At 50.9% G+C, this 22627-nt stretch overlaps 3 protein-coding genes across 7 annotated transcripts; 1 reads left to right on the top strand and 2 right to left on the bottom strand.

Moving 5' to 3' along the window:
* Positions 1–7789: 7789 nt before the first annotated feature.
* EIF2B4 (eukaryotic translation initiation factor 2B subunit delta) lies at positions 7790–12594 on the bottom strand. Of its 2 annotated transcripts, XM_006750132.3 has the most exons (13): positions 12492–12594; positions 12064–12107; positions 11601–11736; positions 11007–11210; positions 10651–10733; positions 10375–10466; positions 10020–10134; positions 9741–9817; positions 9461–9563; positions 9062–9189; positions 8742–8919; positions 8161–8341; positions 7790–8037 (listed from the first exon to the last, which is right to left on the bottom strand). In XM_006750132.3, exons 1-13 carry the CDS (start codon positions 12520–12522, stop codon positions 7838–7840), a joined length of 1572 nt encoding a protein of 523 aa, XP_006750195.1. In that variant the 5' UTR covers positions 12523–12594; the 3' UTR covers positions 7790–7837. The 2 variants fall into 2 exon arrangements, with proteins under 2 accessions (XP_006750195.1, XP_006750193.1); XM_006750130.3 differs by lacking the exon at positions 12492–12594 and having other exon boundaries at positions 12064–12216.
* Positions 12595–12769: 175 nt separating this feature from the next.
* Positions 12770–18494, top strand: SNX17 (sorting nexin 17). Of its 2 annotated transcripts, none has more exons than XM_006750126.3 (15): positions 12770–12973; positions 13437–13511; positions 14510–14627; positions 15151–15215; positions 15495–15605; positions 15717–15807; positions 15968–16055; positions 16291–16360; positions 16648–16740; positions 16833–17036; positions 17165–17290; positions 17453–17530; positions 17680–17754; positions 17848–17889; positions 17984–18494. In XM_006750126.3, exons 1-15 carry the CDS (start codon positions 12911–12913, stop codon positions 18095–18097), a joined length of 1413 nt encoding a protein of 470 aa, XP_006750189.1. In that variant the 5' UTR covers positions 12770–12910; the 3' UTR covers positions 18098–18494. The 2 variants fall into 2 exon arrangements, with proteins under 2 accessions (XP_006750189.1, XP_081653163.1); XM_081797037.1 differs by lacking the exon at positions 12770–12973 and adding an exon at positions 13050–13334.
* A 108-nt stretch (positions 18495–18602) lies between these two features.
* Positions 18603–22404, bottom strand: ZNF513 (zinc finger protein 513). Of its 3 annotated transcripts, none has more exons than XM_031021403.2 (4): positions 22156–22404; positions 21450–21611; positions 19864–20451; positions 18603–19772 (listed from the first exon to the last, which is right to left on the bottom strand). In XM_031021403.2, the coding sequence occupies exons 2-4, from the start codon at positions 21472–21474 to the stop codon at positions 18946–18948; spliced, it is 1440 nt and encodes a 479-aa protein (XP_030877263.1). In that variant the 5' UTR covers positions 21475–21611; positions 22156–22404; the 3' UTR covers positions 18603–18945. The 3 variants fall into 3 exon arrangements, with proteins under 3 accessions (XP_030877263.1, XP_006750192.1, XP_030877262.1); XM_006750129.3 differs by lacking the exon at positions 22156–22404 and adding an exon at positions 21862–22100; XM_031021402.2 differs by lacking the exon at positions 22156–22404 and adding an exon at positions 21736–21811.
* Between the last annotated feature and the right edge of the window lie 223 nt (positions 22405–22627).

The following is a 22627-nucleotide window of genomic DNA, read 5'->3' as shown; positions in this document are numbered from 1 at the left end:
AGACTTTCAGAATCAAGCGATTCCTGGCCAAGAAACAAAAGCAGAATCGTCCCATTCCCCAGTGGATTCGGATGAAAACTGGTAATAAGATCAGGTACAACTCCAAGAGGAGGCACTGGAGGAGAACCAAGCTGGGTCTGTAAGGCGTCACCCATCATGAGATGACACACTTAATTGGCACACATATTTAATTAAGCTGCGTGAAGATCATGTGTTCTATCATTCTGTAAACATCCTTCCTACCTGGCCGTAGACTTGTCTTATCATGGAAATGATTTTCTCTGTGACTACACCTCCACACCAGTAGGTTGGTTCGGTAATAAATGCGAGACCTTTCACCTCAAAAAAAAAAAATTTTCCACATCAGTACACACACACACATATATATATATCTCATTCTTCCTAGTTACTATCAAGTGTTCCTTAGAATTATAATCGTACCCATTTTACCACACCCTTGCTAGTCTTTAATTTTTGCCAATCTAATGCATCAAAGAATTCTTCCCTATTGTATTTATTTGCATTGTTCTGATAATGATTGAGGTTAGCAACTTCTTTTTATCTGTTGGACATCTATGTATCTATCTATCTAGCTATCTATATGTATTTTTTTTTAAGATTTGAGAGAGCGAGCGAGCAAGCGCACAAGCATGAGGGGGAGAGGGAGAGAGAATCTCAAGCAGACTCCTTGCTCAGTGTGGAGCACCACATGGGGCTCAATCTCCCAACACTCAAATCAGGACCTGAGCTGAAACCAAAAGTCAGTCACTTAACTGACTGTGCCACCCAGGCGCCTGGAACATCTATATACATTTTTTTTAAAGATTTTATTTCTTTGTCTGAGAGAGAGAGCATGAGCACAAGCAGGGGGAGCAGCAGGCAGAGGGAGAAGCAGGCTTCCTGCTGAGCAAGGAGCCCAATGTGGGACTAGATCCCAGGACCCTGGGATCATGACCTAAGCCAAAGGCTGTCAGACACTTAACCAACTGAGCCACCCAGGGACCCCCATTTTTTAAAAAAGATTTTATTTATTTCTTTGTCAGAGAGAGAGAGAGAGGGGGGACATCTGTATTTTTTAATGAATTGCCTGTACATATAATTTGCCCATACCTCTACAGGACAAATCAGTCTTTTATTGATCTGTGGAGCTGTTATTTTTGTTGCAAATACTTTGTTTCTACTTTTTAAAAAAGATTTATTTATTATTTTAGAGGGGGGAGGGGCAGAGAAAGAGGGAGAGGGAATCTCAAGCTGACTCTTCACTGAGCTTGGAGCCATACCGGAGGCTCCAGACAATACCCCGAGATCATGACCTAAGCTGAAATCAAGAGTTGGACACAACCGACTGAGCCACCCAGGCGCCCCACTTTGTTTTTACTTTTTAAAAAACTTTGTTTATGTTTCTTGCTAAACTGAAGTTATATTTTCTGAGTTAAATTTCTCAATCTTTTCCTTTGAGTTGTTTTGTGTCTTAAAAGGCCATTTCCTACCCTAATATAAACATATCCTATTTTCTTCTAATACTTCTTCTAGTTTGAATCTTAAATGTAACTTTTTTTTTTTAAGATTTTATTTATTCATTTGAGAGAGAGAGAGCACAAGCAGGGGGAGCAGCAGGCAGAGGGAGAAACAGGCTCCCTGTTGAGCAGGGACCCTGACCGGGGATTATGACCTGAGCTGAAGGCAGACAGACGCTTAACTGAGCCACCCAGGTGCCCTTAAATGTAGCTCTTCAGTCCATGTGGAATTCTATTATAAGAGAAATGGGTATTTATGTACTTCATATCTGTCTCACTTGGAAGTTTCCTAAGGATCTTGGGGCGCCTGGGTGGCTCAGTTGTTAAGCATCTGCCTTCGGCTCAGATCATGATCCCAGGGTCCTGGGATTGAGCCCTGCATCGGGCTCCCTGCTCGGCGGGAAGCCTGCTTCTCCTTCTCCCACTCCCCCTGCTTGTGTTCCCTCTCTAGCTGTGTCTCTCTCTGTCAAATAAATAAATAAAATCTTTAAAAAAAAAAAAAGTTTCAAAAGGATCTTGCCTGATTCACTATTGAATCTAGAACCTGGTACATGGTTAAGTGCAATAATTAAAACTTTGTTGATTTAACGACTAACTTCTCAAGCTGCAAAAAATCCCCTTAAGGATTCACTCCTGTAGAAGGCAGCAGCAGGGTATGGTGGTCAATTTCCATTTATGATTTCACAATACAAATTCTAGACACAAGTAAAGGAAGGAATGTTTAATAAATTCGTGCTAGAGTTTACAGAAGTTTCTTTCTTTTTTTTTTTAAGATTTTATTTATTTGACAGAGAGACAGCGGGAGAGGGAACTCACAAGCAGGGGGAGTGGGAGAGGGAGAAGCAGGCTCCCCGCGGAGCAGAGAACCCGATGCGGGGCTCCGATCCCAGGACCCCGAGATCATGATCCGAGCGATGGCAGACGCCCAACGACTGAGCCACCCAGGAGTCTCTCTCTCTATATATATTTTAAGATTTTATTATTTATTTGACAGAGAGACACAGCGAGAGAGGGAACACAAGCAGGGGGAGTGGGAGAGGGAGAAGGAGGCTTCCCCGCGGAGCAGGGAGCCCGATGTGGGGCTCGATCCCAGGACCCTGGGATCATGACCAGAGCCGAAGGCAGCCGCTTAACTGACTGAGCCATCCAGGCGCCCCGAGTTTATATAAGTTTACATCTGCACCTCAACTTGTTTGCAATACTGCTTCAAGGCTGCCAGGATTTCCCCAGTCAAGGAAAATAATTAGTTAACACAGTTCCTAAAGTATGGAATTACTTTAAACACACTGGTCTAATACACTGTTTCCCAAAGTGTTCCTATAGTGCAGCTGGTGCTATGCAGGATGATTTTAGTGATACAAAAATGAACTTTATTTAACTGTATTTATTTTAACTTGTATGAAAAACTCTAGCCCATGGGGGCGCCAGGGTGGCTCAGTCATTTAAGCCTCAGACTCTTGATTTCTGCTCAGGTCATGATCTCAGGGTCGTGAGACCGAGCTCTGGAATCCGGCTCCCCGCTGGGCTTGCAGCCAGCTTAAGATTCCCTACTCCCTCTACCCCTCCCCCCTACTCCCCTCCGCGCGCGCGCGCTCTCTCTCAAAACAAAAACAAAAAAACTTTAGCCCATGAAACCCACGATTTCATCTGTCTTGCTTAGATTGAAACTAAAGCACTTAAACTTGAAAAACAAACCAATTTAAAGAAAACTATTAAGAAAATAATAGTACATTAGATAAGAAGGGATGGCAAAAAGTAACCAAAGGAACAGGAATGGCTTAAGTTTGTTTAACAATATGCCGCTAGGGCGAACAGGCTTCGTCATACACACTACACCTCTCTAACAAAGTGAGTTACTACGGGTGGGGCTGAAGTCGCCTCCTCCGCCTTCCCCATCAGACAGCCTACTTGCCGCGGGATAAAAGCACCAGAAGGGAAACATAACTGGCCCTTGGCTGCGCCAATGGGGTTGGAGCGCGCGGGGCACAACCCCGGGGTTACAAGAACCTCATGTAGGAAGAGGCTGGGACACAGCCGAATGAGGAGGCTAACCCGCTACCACTCTAAGAGTGATCGCCTGCCCTTTCTCAGTCATGGGTGTGGGGGTAGCTTCCACCACTAGCCTGCGTTGGGAGCGAGCCCTGAGTTTTCTGAGGCTCAGAACTACTGTAGGTTCGCTGAGTCCGAGGGATGCAATGTAAGCAGCGCCGCGGCCGGGACACAGGATGCCGTGTTACCGCACCGCGTCGGGGAAGAAGGCAAGAGCCGTGATTAGCAGGGATGAGGGATGTCTGGTTGCACTACAGAGGAGGTGGGGAGTGTGATAGTTTCTGCAGCAGCGCGGGGACTGCAGGTCGCGATGCTATGCAGAGAAGGAACAGCGGGGTCGGGAGTTGGTTCCCAATATCTTAGTGCTATGGGAAAAGGAGGAGGAGGAGTAATCGTGGGGCCCCCGCTCACCCCGCTGCGGTACACTCACCCTCACCAAAGTCCTTCCGGAAGTCCAAGTTCGAAGATGGCGCCGCCTGTCTGGTCGCGGTTTTATGACGAAATCTGGTAGCTACTCTTTATTGACCCCCTCCCCCCACCCCCCTACCTCCAATGCACAAGGCAAACACGTGAGTTTCGTGGGTACTTTGGCCCGAAGACGTTTTCTCAGACTATGTATTCCATAATGCAGTGCGGCGAGAGTCCCGCGCCCTTTCGGAGCGGGCGAGGCTCCCGGGCTTTACCCGCGCCGGGGACGCTGCGTGGCCTTCTGGGAATTGCAGTGTCAAGAAAGGAAGATTGACGCCTGCGCGGTGACGGCCGTCTCGCCCCGCGGCTTCCCACGGGGCCTGTATGCGAGCCTCGAGTGTAGGGCGCGTGTAGGCCTCGTCGCCGCTGAAGCCTGCCTAACGGTCAAGGCTACCGGCCGTGTAGCGAACAGGGCCCGGCTGGAGTGAGAGTAACTACTCCGGCGCCGTCCGAGCTGAGGACACAGACTGAGAGACAGAGGAAGCCTAGCCGCTGGCTGTCAGAGGATGACTGGGGCCTCCTCCGCGGGCGGCCACTCATGAAGCCAAGGATGGGCGCTACAAAAACACAAACGGGGTTGGGAAAAGGACACGGAAGGGAAACCAGTAGAAAAGCCTGGCGTGGGGACGCTACACTGTAATGAGCCTCAAGCTTGGCCCCTGGCCTTGGTTGGGCATAGGCCTTGCCCCACTCCCTCCCCGGGAGATGGGATGCGGGTGGACAAAGAACGTAACAAATTTCTGCCCTTTCCTGAGACATTTAAAACCATATAAACTTTACAGGTCTCCGCATATTAACTAGGAGAGTTCAGGACATAGGGACAGGAAAGGGTTGAGTAAACCAGTCTTTCCCCCCAAAATTTCACCTATTAAATTCCCTTGGGGGCGCCTGGGTGGCTCACTCGTTAAAACGTCTGCCTTCGGCTCAGGTCATGATCCCCGGGTCCTGGGATTGAGCCCCGCTTCGGGCTACCCGCTCCGTGGGAAGCCCACTTCTCCCTCTCCCACTCCCCCTGCTTGTGTTCCTGCTCTCGCTCTCTCTCTGTCAAATAAATAAAATCTTTTAAAAAATAAAAATAAAAAAACTCCCTTGGTTACACAAAACAGTTGAGAAAAACGTGGGAGGAGCTAGCTAAGACTTAGAAGTGAAGACTCCCTTCCACCTGTCTCCACATCTTTCCCTTTTTAATTCAAACCGATGACACACACTGTCCTGCATCTGGCTTCTTTTAACTGAGTGTACCTTGGAGATTGTTCCATTTCGGTACATAAAAACCTTCCTCATTCTTTATTATGACTGCTTAGTAATGATATAAATGTAGGATATAGTTGACCCCTGAACACAGGGGTTAGAAGTGCTGACCCCTGTGCAGTGGAGAATCTGCATATTAACTTTTTCTCCCCCAAAACTTAATTACTAAATAGCCTGCTGTTGACTGGAAGTCTATAAACTGTCAACACATATTTTGTATGTCAATATGTATTATATCCTGTATTCTTACAATAAAGTAAGCTAGAGAAAGGAAAATGGCAAGAAAATCACAAGGAGGAGAAAATACATTTACAATACTGTATTGTAACAAAAAACTCCATATATAAGCAGACCCACACAGTTAAAACCTATGTTGTTCAAGGGTCAACTGTAATTTGAATCAGTCCCTTGTTCTTAATGGATATTTAGGTGGTTTCCAGTCTTTTGCAAGTATAAACAATGCTGCTATAAATAATCTTGTTACCTCAAACATCTGCAACTATATAAGTAGGTAGCATAAATTCCTAGAGGCAGAATTGCTGGACCAAAGTTTTGGTGCATTTGTAATTTTGATTGACAGGCAATCTTTCAACTGCTCTGTTCCCTGCCTCTAATCTCTACCAGTTACCTTTCTAAAATAAGGAGCTGACCCTGTGGATCCTCTGCTTAATTTTAATGATTGAGTAATATGCTCAATACATAAAAAAATCCATGAGTTGATAATCCTTTTTTTAAAAAAGAGAGAAAGCCGACTAATCCATAACTACTCATTGTATGCCACTGGAAGTAAGTAGTGATCAATTCCTGGAAACTAGCAAATAAAAGGAAAGAAACATTTATCCTTTCTTTCCAGTATGAACCCTAATTCAGAATAAACAGTGAAAAGGAATTCTTTTTAGAAGATTACGAGCTAGTAAATATGGAGAGAATCATAGAATTAGGGGGAAAAATCATTTTGCATCCCCTAATGAATTCAGGCAATAACCACCAGTGGTTATAAAACCACTAAATGAAAATTTGTTGAGAAACTTTAAAATTTTAAACTTTAAAACTGGACCCACTCATCACTGAACATGGGACAACCAGCTATTATTTGCCTCCTGATGTGAGGCGATACGAAACGCAGCACCACTTACTAAGTATTCTTGCCCAAAAAGTTGAATGGAAATAGAGGGGTTAGAGGAATGAGTTAAATGATACCACATCATGGAAGCCAACAGTCAAATCCAGAGTGGGGAACATTTTATGATAACTTGATTTCTGGAACAAGTCACTCCTGAGAAAAGAAGGGAGGTTGATGAGACTGCTTCTGATAAATTGAAGACCTACTAACCAAATGTAATGTACAGATTTGCTTGGGTCCTGATTCAAACAAACCAACTGCAAAAAAGCCAGTTTTTGAGACAGTCAAGAAAATTTGATTATGGACTGGACAATACTAAGAATTTAATAGGTGTAACAATAACACGGTAAGCGTCCATATTTTTTAGAGACACATACTGAGGTTTGTAGGAGTGAAATGATACAGTATCTGGGATTTCCTCTAAAGTAACTTCAGCAAGGTAAAAAAAAAGAAAAAGAAAGCAAATGTGGCCAGTCTTAATAATTACTGTATCTGGGACGGGGATTCTTAGGATAGTTCACTCTACTTCTGTTTGAAATTTTTCAATAAAACACACACACACGTACACACAAAACAGATGACTATCCCATTTTTTTAGGCTAACCACAATGGTTAAGACTCACAATCTGGCCCCAGCCCAACCTACCTTTGCTTCTTTATCACTCACTCTCCACCTAAGTCTCGGGTCTAGCCTCACCACACCACTTGACACTTTGGATTGGCCACTCTGTTTTCGCATTCAAGCTATTCCCACTGCAGATTCGCCTTCCCATTCTTTTCCAACTGGGAAACTCCCTACGCTCATAGGTCACATGCTCCCTGTGAAGTCTTCTCCGACCTTATTAGGTTTCCTGGCATCATCTGTGGTTCCCTCCTAGGAACTCTGTTCATACAACCAGTGGAACTTCTTTCATACTGCAGATACCTTCTACTTTCACCATGATGAGTGTGCAGATGGCATAAAAGTTAGGGGCACAGTCTCTCAATCCGGAATGCCTGAGAGATCACAAGCTGCTTTTGTTACTGTATTACCCTGGACAAGTAACTCAGCCTCTCTGTGCCTTAGCTGTGTTGCCTTGGCAAGTAACTTAACCTCTGTGTCTCAGTTTTCTTATTCATAAAATTTCCTTTTATAGAGCTATCTTAACCTTCCTAAACAGATCAGAAAGGGATTATAGCAGTTTCGGACACATAATAAGTACTCAACACTAAAAATACTACTTACTAATATGAAATAATTTAACATATCAATGTATTAGATTAACAATCCTAAAACACTAAAGATAGCTCTCTGATTTGTCCCTATATTCCTCCTCATATCTAACTCCGTGTCTGTAACCTAAATGATGGCGATACTAAAAGAGGTACAAAGGCAGCAGAGTTGCTGAATGCAGGGAGTATGTCATTTATTGACCCTGGGTTCCCCCACTCACTGGTCGCTACTCTTGACTCGTAGAACAACAGGTACAGAACTGCAAGGAATCATCCCCAGCTCCGTGATCACCAGATCCACCAGTTCTGGGGGGGTCACGTCATAGACTAGATTCAACAACCGTAGGGACAGGTGGTTCTGCCAGTTAGCCAGGGTCACCTGTTCTCCTCGCTCACACAGCAGATCATCAGGGTCACCTGCAATGGGAAACACACCCATTTATGTCCGTTGAGAAAACAAGTTGTAGTTCTACCCTCCCTCTCTCCCTCCCAAATCTCAGATCTTTGGAACCTTCTCTTCTGCCCTCCTGGGCTCCTTACCTAGCTCATTAGAGACAAAGGCATCAGTCTGCACACGCTCACAGAACTTGTATGTTTCACAGCAGACCAGCACTGGCACATTATGCGCTCGTGCCACCAGGGCCAGCTGCGCTGTCCCTACCCGGGACATCACGGACCCGTTGGCCAGGAGTGCATGAGCTCCCAATAGCACCTTAGAAACCTATTTGTTTTGAACAGTAGAGAGGGGGAGAAAATGTGGCATGTGATTAATGCACCAAAAGGGTCCCCACTCCTGCTCAGGACAGCAATATTAAGACAATAACAGAACTTAATGATGGTTCTTCTTGGAAAACACCTGACCATTGACCCACTGCACCTCCCACAAGAAAATGAAACTCCAAAGTTACTTTTGTCCTGTTTCCTCTTGGTGGCTGCTAGTTTACTGTCCTTACAATAACAACACTGCTAGAACATGCTGCAGGTGTTTTTCCTATTAAATACAAACAAGGCTATAAAATTCTGGTATTTTTAAATAATCATAACCTTGGAAAGATAGGATTATGTCTATACCACTACACCCTTTTACATCCAACTCTGGAGTCCCTCTCCTCTGCCCTCACCTCTGGGAGCACATAGGAGGCTGCAGGAATCAGCAGGTAGGACGCAGGGACCCCAGCACGGACCAGAGAACGTAGTGTGTGCCTTCCCTCCAGCTGTGGCCGACTGTCCACCACTACCACCCGAAACCGCAGTTCCTTAGCCCAAGCCTCCTGAAGAATTCGTGATACCAGAGATGAGCTGGAGTGAACGGAGACGAGGATTCAGTTATAGATGTCACTAACTGAGAGCCAGCCAGCTCATTACTAAAGAGCAAAAGGGTACTCCCTTCTTCAGATTGTTTCACCCCCTAATTTTCTCAGTCACAGGATCTGGACCATACCATCCATATACCAGGATCACATCTTCATTATTGATCTTCTTACAAGCAAAGGAGGAAATTGCCTGAGCTGCAAGCACAATCTTCTCTTGCACATACCGATCAATGGCTGTTCGAAGTTCTGATTTGGCCTAAATGGATTAAAATGCTTAGGGAACAAAAAATGGACACATTTCTTCCTCTGATCTTCCTCTGATCATCATACCAGATGCCTGAGTATGCGTACGATGGGCTCAAAGGGGGCTTAATGGGGGCCCAAAGGTGGCACAAGTCAGACAGCCCAACCACTTCCTTAACCCTGGACCAGGGCAGAATGGCCTCATTGTCCCTTCTGGGAGTCCTGAATGTGTTTCTCAGCTGTACCCTCAGGTGCATGCCTTGCTCATTCCTCATATTCATCACCTCCTCTTCCCGCTTGGAGCTGCTCACAGCCGTGATCTCCTTGTTAAGGAACTTGATGGCGTTGTACATGCTTGCTGACAGGGGGCGGCACTGAGCCAGGAAGCTACAAAGACAATACCTCACGTTTGTGGGACTCTACAACTTATGTCTGTGCTTAAAAATGTTTTCTTTAAAAAGAAAACAGAGAACAGAAAAATGAAACAAGAGATAAAAAAGCAAAAAAAGGATACAAGAAGAGGACAAGGGGAGGTACGAGCGGACTTGCAGTGGTTGTCTTTACCTGAAGTAGGGCTTTAGTTTATTCACTAGATCCCTTGAGAGTTCTTCATTGGGAGGTGTCGTGTAATCCTGAATCACCTACAGGGTACACACAGTGATCAGCAAACGTCCCTTAATAAAGGTCTCTGAAAGAGGGGGGTAGGGCAAGTTTCACTGAGCAAAGTGTTCTGAGGGTAGAGTCATTCCCTCTGTCTCCCAGAAATTCCTTTGGGTGAGAGGAAGCTGGGGTAGTGTTGGGGAAGGTGGGATTCGGCCATAGAGGGAACAGGACGGGGCATACCTGCTGCAAGGCACGAAGCAGGGCAATACACCGGGCATTGGAGCCACTGACCAGGCCCTGGGAGTACTGCAGGCCGAGTCGCACCATGGCTGGGTGGATCACAGAGGATGGGATGCTGATGGGATGGTGGTGTCACACACTTTGCAAGGGAGCTTGAGCACCTATTGCCCACCTGCCCCTGATGAAAAGGAACTTCCTTCACTAGCACAGACACCCCCATTTCCTCTAGAGTTTTGCCTTATGTGCAGGCTTCTTCCCACAGACCCCATCTCAAATTTCCAGTCACTTTCAATACTGAGTCACCAAAACTCCTAGAACTTAAATTAAAAGTTATGACAGTTTCATAGAATCCTACCTCATATACTGAGTCAGAGAGTTTTGTTTGCTGTACTGGGGTAGGTGGGAGAAAAGACTGACTTTGGATCCATAATCGTTTCGCGTAGGAACCTTGACAAAACGGGAACAGGAGCAGTGGAAAGCAAGTAAACAGTGAGGTTACTTTGCCCCAAATTCCCATTATTCTCCAGGGTCTCACTTTGCCTCGATCACCTCACCCTACCTCCCCCCGCCGACCCCCACCATCCCATCTCCCTTAGGCAATTTCTGGCCACACACTGAAACCACTTCCTACCTGTTGTTGCTCTGGTTTTTTAGCAAGCCTTCTCAGAAGTATGAGGTCATCAACCTGAGTGTGCTCAGGGAGACGCTTCACTCCTAAAAGATAATAACCATGTTTTTAGGACAGTGTAGGTAATAATGAGAAATCTGCTTTTAAAGCATAAGGGACATCAAGAAAAACTGAACAGAGGGGAGGGGAAAAACAGGGAAGAAAAGAAGAAATAAAGACAGGATGAGGTAGAGGGGAGAATTCTGAGCTCTTGGTCCCAAGGCAAAGAATGGGAAGGGAGAGCTGTTTTACCATGGGGAAGCCTGAGCTAACACAAGAATTAAAATCAAAATAGAGGTCTTGAAATGAAGGGAAAGTACCTGAGGGGGTTTCTCCAGCTGTGCTGGGGCAGGCCCGAGGAGGTGGTCCTCCTTGTTCCCCTTTCCTTGCCTGTTTCAGGGCCCGCTCTGCCTCCTGCTTAGCTCGCCGTTCAGCACGAAGTTCAGCTTTACTTCGACCAGTTGGAACTTTCTCCCCAGCAATAGCCAGCTGACTGCCTGGTCCTGGCAGTTCTTTGGTTGGGCCTACGAAATACAGAAGCGGTGCCCAAACTCCAGGCAGGTAATATCTACCTATGCCCCAGCCAAAGCTTCTCTGCTTATCTAAACTTCCTCACAGGACGCCTGGGTGGCTCAGTCCCTAAAGCGCCTGCCTTCAGCTCAGGTCATGATCCCAGGATCCTGGGATCAAGCCCCGCATCGGGCTCCTTGCTCAGCAGGAAACCTGCTGCTCTCTCTGCCTGCAGCTCTCCCTACTTGTGCGCTCTTGCTCGCTCTCTGACAAATAAATAAGTAAAATCTTAAACTTTTTCTCTTTTCACTTGCTCAAACCAACTTTGTCCTGTCTCCTCCTCTTCTCTCCCACACATCCCTCTACCAGTTCCACACCCCAGCCTTTTAAAAAAGCCTCCGCACCTTGACACTGGGCTGCAGGTACAGCAGAGCCAGTTTCTGGTTCTGCTCCCTTTTCCTCCTTCCGTTTCTTCTTTTGCTGTTTCTTTTCCTTCCGAAGCTGCAGCTTCTCTTCTTGGGTCATCTCCCTCCCTGCTGCCTGAGACACAAACATAGAATACTGCTCTTTCCCAACAATTCCAAAGACGAAAAAACACGACTGGTGCCTTCCAAGATTCCTATAAGGTAAAGCCCCGATAATCCTCTCTAACTCTAACCAGCTAGCTGTTACAAGCTTACATCCCATAGAGATCGAAGCTTCTCCTCCAGGATCAGAGTCACATACTGTTAAGGCTGAAAGAATTCTGTAAAATCTGGTTTTCCTGAGAAATAAAGTGAAACGGGGATGGAGGCTGGGGCGGAATGAAGCTGACACAGCCTCCTGCGTAGAGCTTGACAGGCGTTTTGGGAGGGCACCCTCACTTACCCCAGGCCGAGTAGAAAGCTCCGCCTTCATCCCAGACCCCGAGTCTGCATCAGAAAACAGGTCACAAAGTGAGCCAGAGAGGCTCCGGGAGGGTTTGGAGGGGCTCGTACCCGGCGCGGCTGGCTGCTGGATCGGCATGACCACAGCTCCGCCGTCAGGCGGGAGGCAAGCCAGGGACCCGCGTGGGGACGCAATGCGCGGCAGGATCAAAAGGAAGGCGGGGGAGGGAGCCGAGCGGGGCCCCCCACCCTTCTCGCCGGAGCCAGCCGGTACGCGCGGCGCGGGGCTGCGCCCCAGGCAGTGCACCCCAGAGTCCGGAGAGGCGCCGGAACGGAACGACAGGACCCAGAGGGACTCAGGGCTCTGCCGCAGCCGTCTGGCGCCCGGCGGCTCGCGAACCTGTGAGTGCGCCCCCGCCCTTCACTCACCCTCACGGACAGCCACAGCCACGGCAGCCATCACCCTCGGTCCTAGGCTCCGCCCGCCGCAGTCCCTGGACCTACAGCGCCACCTGGGTCGACACCCGCGGCGCGCAGCCCTCCGCGGACTACAATGTCCGACGTGCACTGGGGCTCTGCCCCGGACTACGGGCACCGAGGAGGGCCCTCTCAGCTTTGAGCTCCCAGGCGTGGCAGTCGGCTCTTGCCCTTTAGACTACAGTTCCCAGCATGCCAGGGGGGCTGCGCCCAGAGCGGACGTCCCACCACTCTTTCCACCTCCGATCCCAGCCCCCCACCCCCAAAATGGCGAGTGAGGCAGCGGGGACGCGCTGAGCGGCGGAGGCGAGCGTGTAAAGCCGCTGCGGCCCTGTCAGTCCGGAGCCCAGCTGGGCCCTGCCGCAGGGAACATGCATTTTTCCATTCCTGAAACCGAGTCCCGCAGCGGGGACAGCGGCGGCTCCGCCTACGTGGTGAGGAGCGGCCGGAGCCGGGCCGGGCAGGGGCGGGGATAACGGGCCGGAGCCTTCTCGGAGCGGTCTCCGCGGCCTGGCCGCCACCCTTGGGGCCTGGTCCCAGGCCGCCGATTCCCGACGGCCTCACTGGGAGCTTATATCCCGTCTCAGATTCGTCCAAAGGTCGCCCAAGCTCCCGCAGGTCCTTTGTTCGCCCGCGTCGTCTCCCTCTGGCTGGGCCGCGGCCGCTCTGGTGGGCGTCACTGGCCTCTTGGGGAGGGAGACTGCGGCATGAGCGCCCGAGTTGCCCCCGGCTGGTCCTTCTGCTTTAGGACCTGGCCCTGGGGAAAACAGACTAATAAACCCTCGGACGATCTCGGTGCGTTACTCAGGCGGAGCTTGTGCCAGACGACTTCTGGCCAGGGATTTCAAGGGGGTCGCCCAGATCGCGACCCTATAATGCCTGCTTTTGTGTCTTCAGGCCTATAACATTCACGTGAATGGAGTCCTGCATTGCCGGGTGCGCTACAGCCAGCTTCTGGGCCTGCACGAGCAGGTGGGACCAGCACTCCTTGAGGCAGCTTTCCTACATCTTTACTACACCTGGGCATCAGTGTCTCCATTTTTCCCCTCTTGGCTTCCTCGTAGATTGTGTAGTTTCCCTTTAATCACTGCCACTGGGGAGGATCTGGTACTTTGTCTTATCGATTGACATTTCTGGGGAACTCCCTAAGAAGCTTACTGCCTGTGGTTCTAACTGCTCATCTTTATACTCACATCCGCCTTTTTGCTTCCCTGTCCCCAGTCTTATTTCAGCCTTTGCCTGTGCATGGAAAAACCGACCTCCCCGCTCTGCTGCCAAAGCACATTTTTTTCTGTCATCTGAGCTGCAACTTGAAATTCTTTTCCATTCTCAGACAAATCATTCACCTTTCAGTGGGCCTACCTATTCAGTTATCCTTATGTATCTCTGATGCAATGTTTCTATGTTCTCCTGACCAGGTTGCAAGGTCTCTTTAACTCAGTACAGAGTCCTGGTTCTACTGATAACTAGCTGTGCAACCCTGAGCAGTTACCTAATTTCTTTGGGCCTTAGTTTCTAAGACTAAGAAAAATGTATTTGTTGATCTGCAAAGTCCCTTTAAGTCTTAACCCATTTTTTGAATGTATTTAGCTGTACTTAACTGGGAACATAAATTTTCCTTATAAAGTTCTTTGCTTCTGGTGAGGGTTCAATGGACACAGTCTTGCTAAATAATCAAAGGATTCCCTAGGCCCTGGCCCTATTCAAACCTTAGCCACACTGTGAAGGGGCTGACTTGTACATAGTAAGATAGGAAAGAACTTATATTTAGGACAGAGGAACAGCTCCACTGGGATGCTACCTCTGTCAAAGGAATGATTTCCTGGATAACCAGGGTAGATTGCAGGGCGGGGAGGGGGGGAGCTGAGGGAAGAGAAGGGGAACCCAAGAGAACTCCCCTTGTGAGTGTGGATTGCCTCTTCTCATTTGCTATGTTTTATGTGAAGGGTTGTATCTCTTTCTCCACATAGCTTCGGAAGGAGTATGGGGCCAATGTTCTTCCTGCATTTCCCCCAAAGAAGCTTTTCTCTCTGACACCTGCTGAGGTAGAACAGAGGAGAGAGCAGTTAGAGAAGTACATGCAAGCTGGTGAGTGGTTGGAGGGAACTTTAGGCTGTGTTGAGAGCTATGGGAAGAGACTCAAAGCAGTTGGTTCTGTAGACTGGCCTGAATTAATTTCTACATCTGGGGAGCCTCTTGTTTGATCTGTTATTTAATTAGGAAAAAAAGTTGCAAGAGTTTGAGCTGCTCTAGGTATCAGCAAAGCAATTTGGTCAATATACTAATACAGTTTGGAAATACCAGTGTAACACTACATAGTCTTAAAGCAGTTTAGATTGGTGGGGAGAACTTAATTTGTATCTGACGTGCTTTAGATTAACATCATTGTTATTTCCCTAGTTCTGTAGACTGGACTCAACTAGATGGCAGCCATGGGTGGGGCAGGTGAAGAATATATGCAAACATTGAGTGAGGTGAGGCCAGCTGGGGGATATGACAGGCCATCATCAGCCCAGGAAGTGGGGTAGGGGGGGAACCTACCAAGAACAGAACTGGGGGAAGTCCAGAGGGAGTCCTAAGTTACTGGAATAGTGTTCTCTTGTCCCCACAGTTCGGCAAGACCCGCTGCTTGGGAGCAGTGAGACCTTCAATAGCTTCCTGCGTCGGGCACAACAGGTAAGGCTCTGGGTGGGAACGAGATTTAAGGGAAGGACTTTCCTGTAGGGCCATGTCATTTTAAGACAGTGGCTACGGAAGAGTCATCCTGGTACCTTTTTTTATGGGAGGGGGCTTCTGCTGTACCAGTGAAATCAAGGAAACCCAGCCTGTAATTAAGCAATTGCAAATAAAGACACCAGAAGGACCTAGAAATAGAGAGTTGGGGATGGGTCAGAGCTGGACGCTGGGCAGGTGTTAACAAGGCAGTGCCTGCATTCTCATGTATGTTCACACCAGGAGACACAGCAGGTCCCCACCGAGGAGGTTTCCTTGGAAGTGCTGCTCAGCAACGGGCAGAAAGTTCTGGTCAATGTGCTAACTTCAGATCAGACTGAAGATGTCCTAGAGGTGAGGCACTTGTACTTCACTGCCCCACGTCCCCCGCACCCCAGGGTCCCAGGTTTGGGGGTGATTGGAACCAGTCAGTATGATGAGCTGTACTTGCTTCCCTACTCCCAGGCTGTGGCTGCAAAGCTGGATCTTCCAGATGACTTGATCGGATACTTTAGTCTCTTTCTAGTTCGAGAAAAAGAGGATGGAACCTTTTCTTGTGAGTTTCTGTGGACGTGACTGTTTCCCTGTTCTTCTAGTAGTGAATTTGCCCCGCTAATTCTTCCCCAAATCTGCCATTTCCTCAGTGCTCCTCTCCTGACTTTTCCCCCCATTGAGTCTTATGACATTTCCTTTTTTTTTTTTTCTTTAACCCATAGTTGTACGGAAGTTGCAAGAGTTTGAGCTGCCTTATGTATCTGTTACCAGTCTTCGGAGTCAAGAGTATAAGATTGTGCTAAGGAAGAGGTCAGGGCTGGGCTTGGAGGAGGGGGAGGGTGCTGGATTGATTACTGGGCCATGTGCTGAGACAGAATAACCTTGACAAGGGGGTAGCGCTGGGTGTTTCTACCAGGCCTCCCAAGCTTCCTCCCACTATACCACCATATTTGCCCGATAGTTCCAGATTGCTGTTTTCTATTCCACCTCTCTTGCCTTACCCCAGCTTAGCCCCATTACCCCTTTCCACCCCTTGGCCTCACAGTTATTGGGACTCTGCCTATGATGACGATGTCATGGAGAACCGGGTTGGCCTGAACCTGCTTTATGCTCAGGTGAGCTTGGAGCTGCCTCAGAACCCTTCCCCTGAAGTAGATACTGGTGTCCCACTCTGCCAAGGAAACTCTTCATGTCTTTACACCCAGTTCACGGGAAAGTTCCTAAAATACTAGCAGGGCACCTGGCACTGTCCCTACTTTGTAAGCTGATTTAGTCAAGGATTCATTGCAAAGAGGTTGCTCAAGCGTGGGGCTAAGGGTCAGGCTGGACAGAGGTAACTGGACACTTTCCTTGGACCTCTGATTGGAAGCACCAAACCTCCCACCCCTTGTCTCTACCTTAGACAGTATCAGACATTGAGCGTGGGTGGATTCTGGTCACCAAGGAGCAGCACCGGCAGCTCAAATCTCTGCAAGAGAAGGTCTCCAAGAAGGAGGTGAGTCTGCTTTCCTGTCTCCTTCCAAGGGTTGTTTTCTGATTCACCCCACTTCCTCTCCTGACCCACCCCACGTGGTGACTGGGTTTCAGTTCTTGCGGCTGGCACAGACACTGCGGCACTATGGCTACTTGCGCTTTGATGCCTGTGTGGCTGACTTCCCAGAGAAGGACTGTCCCGTGGTGGTGAGCGCAGGCAACAGTGAGCTCAGCCTCCAGCTCCGCCTGCCCGGCCAGCAGCTCCGCGAAGGCTCCTTCCGGGTCACCCGCATGCGGTGCTGGCGGGTCACCTCCTCTGTGAGTTGGGGTAGGCCTTTGGGATGGTGGCCTGGCAAGCCTTGAGCTTCAGGAATGGGCTGCAGTAGATCAAGGAGGGAGGCAGATTGGCCGGAACAATCTCAGCCTGACTCTCCTTTCTCTACCAGGTGCCACTGCCCAGTGGAGGCACAAGCAGCCCAGGCCGGGGCCGGGGTGAGGTGCGCCTGGAACTGGCTTTTGAATACCTCATGAGCAAGGACCGGCTACAGTGGGTCACCATCACCAGCCCCCAGGTGTGAGCCCACCCTCAGGCCTCCTCTGGAGCCCATTGCACCGTCTCTTAGATACCCAAGTCTAGGGCTTCCAGGACTCCATGTGAGTGGGAGCCCTTGTCTTAGGGGTGTTGGGCTCAGGATGACCACTCTAGTCAGGCTGAGCTCTCTTCTTGCCCTCAGGCTATCATGATGAGTATCTGCTTGCAGTCCATGGTAGATGAACTGATGGTGAAGAAATCTGGTGGCAGCATCAGGAAGGTAAGCAACAGGTGTGGACCAAGCAGCTGAGTGGTTGTGCTCTCCCTGCCTCTTGTCCTAAGTGTGAAGCTTCTCCCAAGAGAGAGGAGAAGTGGTGGGGATTCCAAAGGGATCCTGCTCTTATCAGCACTTCACGTCTCCATCGCTAGATGCTGCGCCGGCGAGTGGGGGGCACCCTGAGACGCTCAGACAGCCAGCAAGCAGTGAAGTCCCCACCCCTGCTTGTAGGTATCACTTTCTGATCAGTACCCCAGCTGCCAGCCTTGCCTTTAACTCCCCCAGTGAGGTCTCTGACACCTCTGCCTCCTCTTCCCCAGGAGTCACCCGATGCCAGCCGGGAGTCCACGGTCAAACTCTCAGTGAGTTTCCCATGAGGGTTGGTGAGGTTGGCGTGGGTAGGGGGATCTCAGGGAGGCCCAAGCCCTCTGACCCCCAACCCTGCCTTTGTTACAGAGCAAGCTGAGTGCCGTGAGCTTGCGGGGGATTGGCAGTCCCAGCACAGATGCCAGTGCCAGTGACGTCCACGGCAATTTTGCCTTCGAGGGCATTGGAGATGAGGATCTGTGATCTCCAGTGCTCAGATGTCTGCCCTCTACCCCAGAGGAATGTTCAGAAACTTGCCCTGTGCCTCTATCCCCCAAGCCAGGGGGGTTTTTTTCCTTCCTTCCTTCCTTCCCCTTTCTTCTCTTGGCCAGGGGCTTCCTAACCCACCTTCCCTTCCACCCCCTGGGCTGGCTGCACAAAGGATTGTTCTCTCTTTTCAGAGCTGGCCCTCAATGCCAAATTAGCATTTAGTATTTTGCACAAAGTCCAAGGGACCATGGCTACCTGCCTTGGGGAGGAAACACAGCTTCCCCTGCGGCTGCTTCTGGCTTCTCGGGGCCATGGGCCAAGGGGATGGGCAGAGGTCTGTGTATGGTCTGGCCCAGCTCCCCGTCATTAAACTCAGCCTGATTGCTGCCTACCTCTGTTTCCCTTCACTGCCCCGGCTCCCCCCCATCACAGCACAGACTGCTGTGCTAAGGGTGAGGTGGAGCTGTGCTTGCCACTGCCAACTCAGCATAGACATGGCTTTGTTAGTGTTTCCTTTATTATAAAGCACTGAAATAAGTTAAATAAACAGGTGGGAGGCTGGGCAATCCCCCAGCCAGTTCCTCTACTGCCCCTGGGAGCAGTGGAGGTGAATGCAGGGCCCTTCTCACTGAGCTCATGAAGTGCCTCAGTCAAGGAAGGCCCCCTGGTCCATATGGGCCCCTCGCCCATGGGGTTTGGGCTGGTCCATATAGCGCCTAGGTTAGTCTGTGGAGCCCCTGGCCAGCGGGGGAGGAAGTAGAAGGTGGCTTTCGGTCCATCCGTATAAAAGGTACAGGAGAGGCAGGGCTAATCCACAGGGCCCTGAGGGAGAAGGACCTGGTTCAGGGCGAGTCCGTGTGGAGAGCCCGGCTACCAGCAGCACTCAAAGCTGTCGGGCCCCGAGAGCTCAACACAGAGGAGGGGCTGTGAGGTGGGGCCCAGCCCTCGGAGGCCGAGAGGCCAGGCCCTCCTGCCCCACCATGGCCGTGCACCTTCTGGTGGCGTTTGTAGTTGTCCCAGTGGCCCGTGGTGTAGGCGCAGGTGGCACAGCGGAAGGGCTTCTCGCCTGTGTGCCGCAGCATGTGGCGTTTGAGGTTCATGCTCTGATTGCAGCTGTAGTTGCAAAGGCTACACCGAAAAGGTTTGTCCCCAGAGTGGATGCGACCATGACGCTTGAGGTTGGCCAGGTTGCCACAGGCATAGGGGCAGAGGGGGCACTTGTAGGGCTTCTCTCCTGTGTGGACGCGCTGGTGCCGTTTCAGGTTATCCAGATGAGCAGAGGCATAGGGACAGCGGGCGCAGCGAAAGGGCTTCTCGCCACTGTGTGTCTTCATGTGCCGGGCCAGGTGGTTGGGATAGTGAGTGGCAAAGGGGCAGAGGCTACAGGCAAAGCCTTTGTCACTGGGGCCCTGGGGCCCCCCACTGGCACCCCCTCCGGCCTCTCCTCGCATGCAGCGCCCACACATGGCGGCTCCCAGCCGGCTACCCTCCCCCTCCTCCAGCTCCTGTCCACAGTTGCGGCAGGTCCAAGGGAACAGCAGCTCTGGCAGTGGTTCTGATCCAGTCCCACAGAGGCCCTCCCCGTCACCCCGCAGCTGCCCACAGTCCGGCAGGAAACTGGCACCACCTGGTGGCACATGGAGGCTCAAGTCCGGAAGCAGCAGAGCATCTGTGGGGACAGTGAGACCTGAGCTATGAATCCAAGTATCCCTAGGGCCACCCACCCACGGCCCAGGTTCTTTTGGGTTCTGGCTTTTTACCTTCAGGTCGCCGGGGCACCGCCCCCTCCTGCTCTGTGGGACTGGGAGGCCGGGTGGGACGTGGAGCGCAGCAGCGGAAGCCACAGGTCGGGCAGGGAGGAGTGGGGGGCCCCGCGTGGGTGCGCTGATGCCGCCTCAGGTTGCCCAGGCTGCTGCAGGCAAAGGGGCAGTGGGGACAGCGGTAGGGCTTCTCGCCAGTGTGGGTGCGGGTATGTCGCGTCAGGTTGACGAGCTGGGCTGAGGCGTAGGGGCAGCGGCCACAGCGGAACGGCTTCTCCCCGCTGTGTGTCTGCATGTGCCGCTTCAGGTGGCTCGAGTAGTGGGACACGAAGGCGCAGAGGCGGCATGAGTATAGTAGCCGTGGGGGCAGCGGGGGCCCCCCACCCGGCCCTCCTGCCCCACAACACGGCCCCTCACCTGTCGGCCCCCCACACAGCTGGCAGGCTGGGCCTGGCCTCTCACCCCTGGCCTCCCCTGGACCCCTGGCTGGTTCCTCAACTTCACTCTCGGCACTTAGTGGCCGGCCGCCCCCAGACTCGTCATCACTCAGCCCGTAGGGAAGCCCAGGCCTGGCCCCCAGAGAGTCTCCTGGTAAGACAGACATGAGAAGAGACATCAACATGGGGTAGGACCAGGCTCCAAAGTCGCTTAGTGGTATCTCCCCTCCCCTTGCTTGGCTCCACCCTTCACTTCAGTGATCCTAAAAATTCAGTATGAATTATCTGCTTCTGAGTCTGTACTAACCTAGTGATGACAGCTGTACCTAATTCCACTGCATGGAAAAAGATCAAAGGCTCACAGTGGACCACAGGCTTAAATGAACCAATAATGTAATTAGCTGATTCTTGGGATAAGAAAGTTAAGTAAAAATACACAAGGCAGAGGCCTGAGACCTTATTCTAAGCTCTATGTTAGTAAGGTCCTTTTTAGTACAGAGCTGATTAGAAAATAAAAACTATGTCAAGAGTGAGGCAAAATCTGGAGTGAAGTGGATACAAAGTAATGTGCCTAAAAGACGTATTTTCTTTTACATGGATTCCCTCAATGATTTTCAAAAACATCCTTTGTATAGGTAGCGTAAGTTGGTAGGTGGTGCAGCAAATTAGGATGGGGTGATGTTTTGATTGACAGGGAAAAGGAATGTGCAAGAATACTTGGGGGGAGGGACCAAAACCTCAATAGGAAAGGGTTTATGCTGCAGGTGAAAGGGTAGTTAGATTAGGCATAACTTAATTTGAATTAGAAATTGTTTCCCTGAACCTCTTAAACTTCACATAAGGAATGTGCTAGGCAGGAGAACAAGGTTATTAAAAGGGCATTAACTTTTAACCAGTTGCTCCATGTGATTCATCCACTGTCCTGTTCATACCACCTTCGGACCAGGCCCCAGAACTTCACCTCAACAAAGTGATGGAGCTCATTGGACCATTAGGCAAGTGAAAAAATCTAGCTCAAATCTAAATAAAATCATCCCTAGGTTGTGGCACTGTTTCGTGTTTTGCTCACTGGCACTAAACCCTAACCCGCCTCCTGAAGGGCTGAGGTTCCAGTGGCCACTAATCCTTGATCAAGTCCCTCAAACCCACCTTCAGAGTCTCTCTCGAAGCCCATGAGCTGGTCGCTGTTGCCGTCACCTTCCTCCTCTTCCTCTTCCTCTTCCTCTTCAAACTCCAGATCCTGGCCTAGTAGCAAATCACTCTCCAATACCAGGGCCCCGGGTCCTTCGTCGAGGGAGTCTTCGGTATCCACTGAAGAGGGGAGGGGGCTTGTAGATTCTCCCTCAGGAACCGTGCCCATCATCCGCACCCCGGGAGCTAGCCCTCGCAGCCCGTACTTCCCGAACTCGCAGACCCTCTCGGGTTCCCTTAGTACCTCGGTAGGAAGCTAGGAGTCCGGATCGCCCACCCCATCCCTCAGGAGTCCCCCTCCACCCCGACCTGAACCCACTCCACTGACCCCACCCCCGCTCCTCCCCCCTCGCGGCCCCTGACCCCTGACCTTTGACCCCCTCGCATTTCACGGGCTGCGGGTGGCTCTGCTTCCTTCGGGGCATCGTGACCGGCTCCAGCCCGACGCGCCTCCGGCCTGTGGCCGCCCGGCCCCGCCCCTCCTAATCCGGCCTGCCCGCCCGCCCTTCCTCTCAGGGCCCGCGGGCCGCCTCCATGCAGCGGCGCGGGCCCCGGGCAGCCCCCGGCCCTGGCCCCGGCGCCCAGCTCAGGCCGCTCCCGCCGCCGCCGCCGCCGCGTCCATTCATGGAGCCCCCTACCCCCCCCTACGGAGACCAGCTGGTACCTCCGTCCTCGCTTCCGCTTCCGCTGCCGCAGAGCCACACGGGACGCGTAGTCTGGGGAAAGCAAAAGCGGCGAAAACGTCCAGAGCGTGACCAGGAAGTGATTGTGACGAAAGGAAGCGGGCGAGCCAATCAGAGATTAGACAGAAACCAGGCGGGTGAGGAGGGCAGGAGAAGGCCTGGCCCTGCTTTCAGTCTTAGGAGCCGCCCAGCTGGTCCTTACCCCTACCTAGAGGAACTAGGAAACTATTCCTGATCCCGGAGGGGGAGGGGGGAGGATGAGCCGCGACGCTGGGCCACGTTGCCCAGCAGCTCGGGGAACTGCAATACCTGGGCCCCCTCTGCCCTACACATGCATGGCGAGCGCGCGCACGCGCGCACACACGCACGCACGCACACATACACGCACACAAGTGCGCTGAGGGGCTTGGTAGGCGCCACCAAAGAGGTCAAGTCTGGGGCCAGAGAATTCTC

Source organism: Leptonychotes weddellii, chromosome 10, assembly GCF_054177405.1.
Source record: "Leptonychotes weddellii isolate Sample4059 chromosome 10, ASM5417740v2, whole genome shotgun sequence".
NCBI lineage: Eukaryota > Metazoa > Chordata > Mammalia > Carnivora > Phocidae > Leptonychotes > Leptonychotes weddellii.
This window is presented reverse-complemented; position numbering and strand designations above follow the sequence as displayed.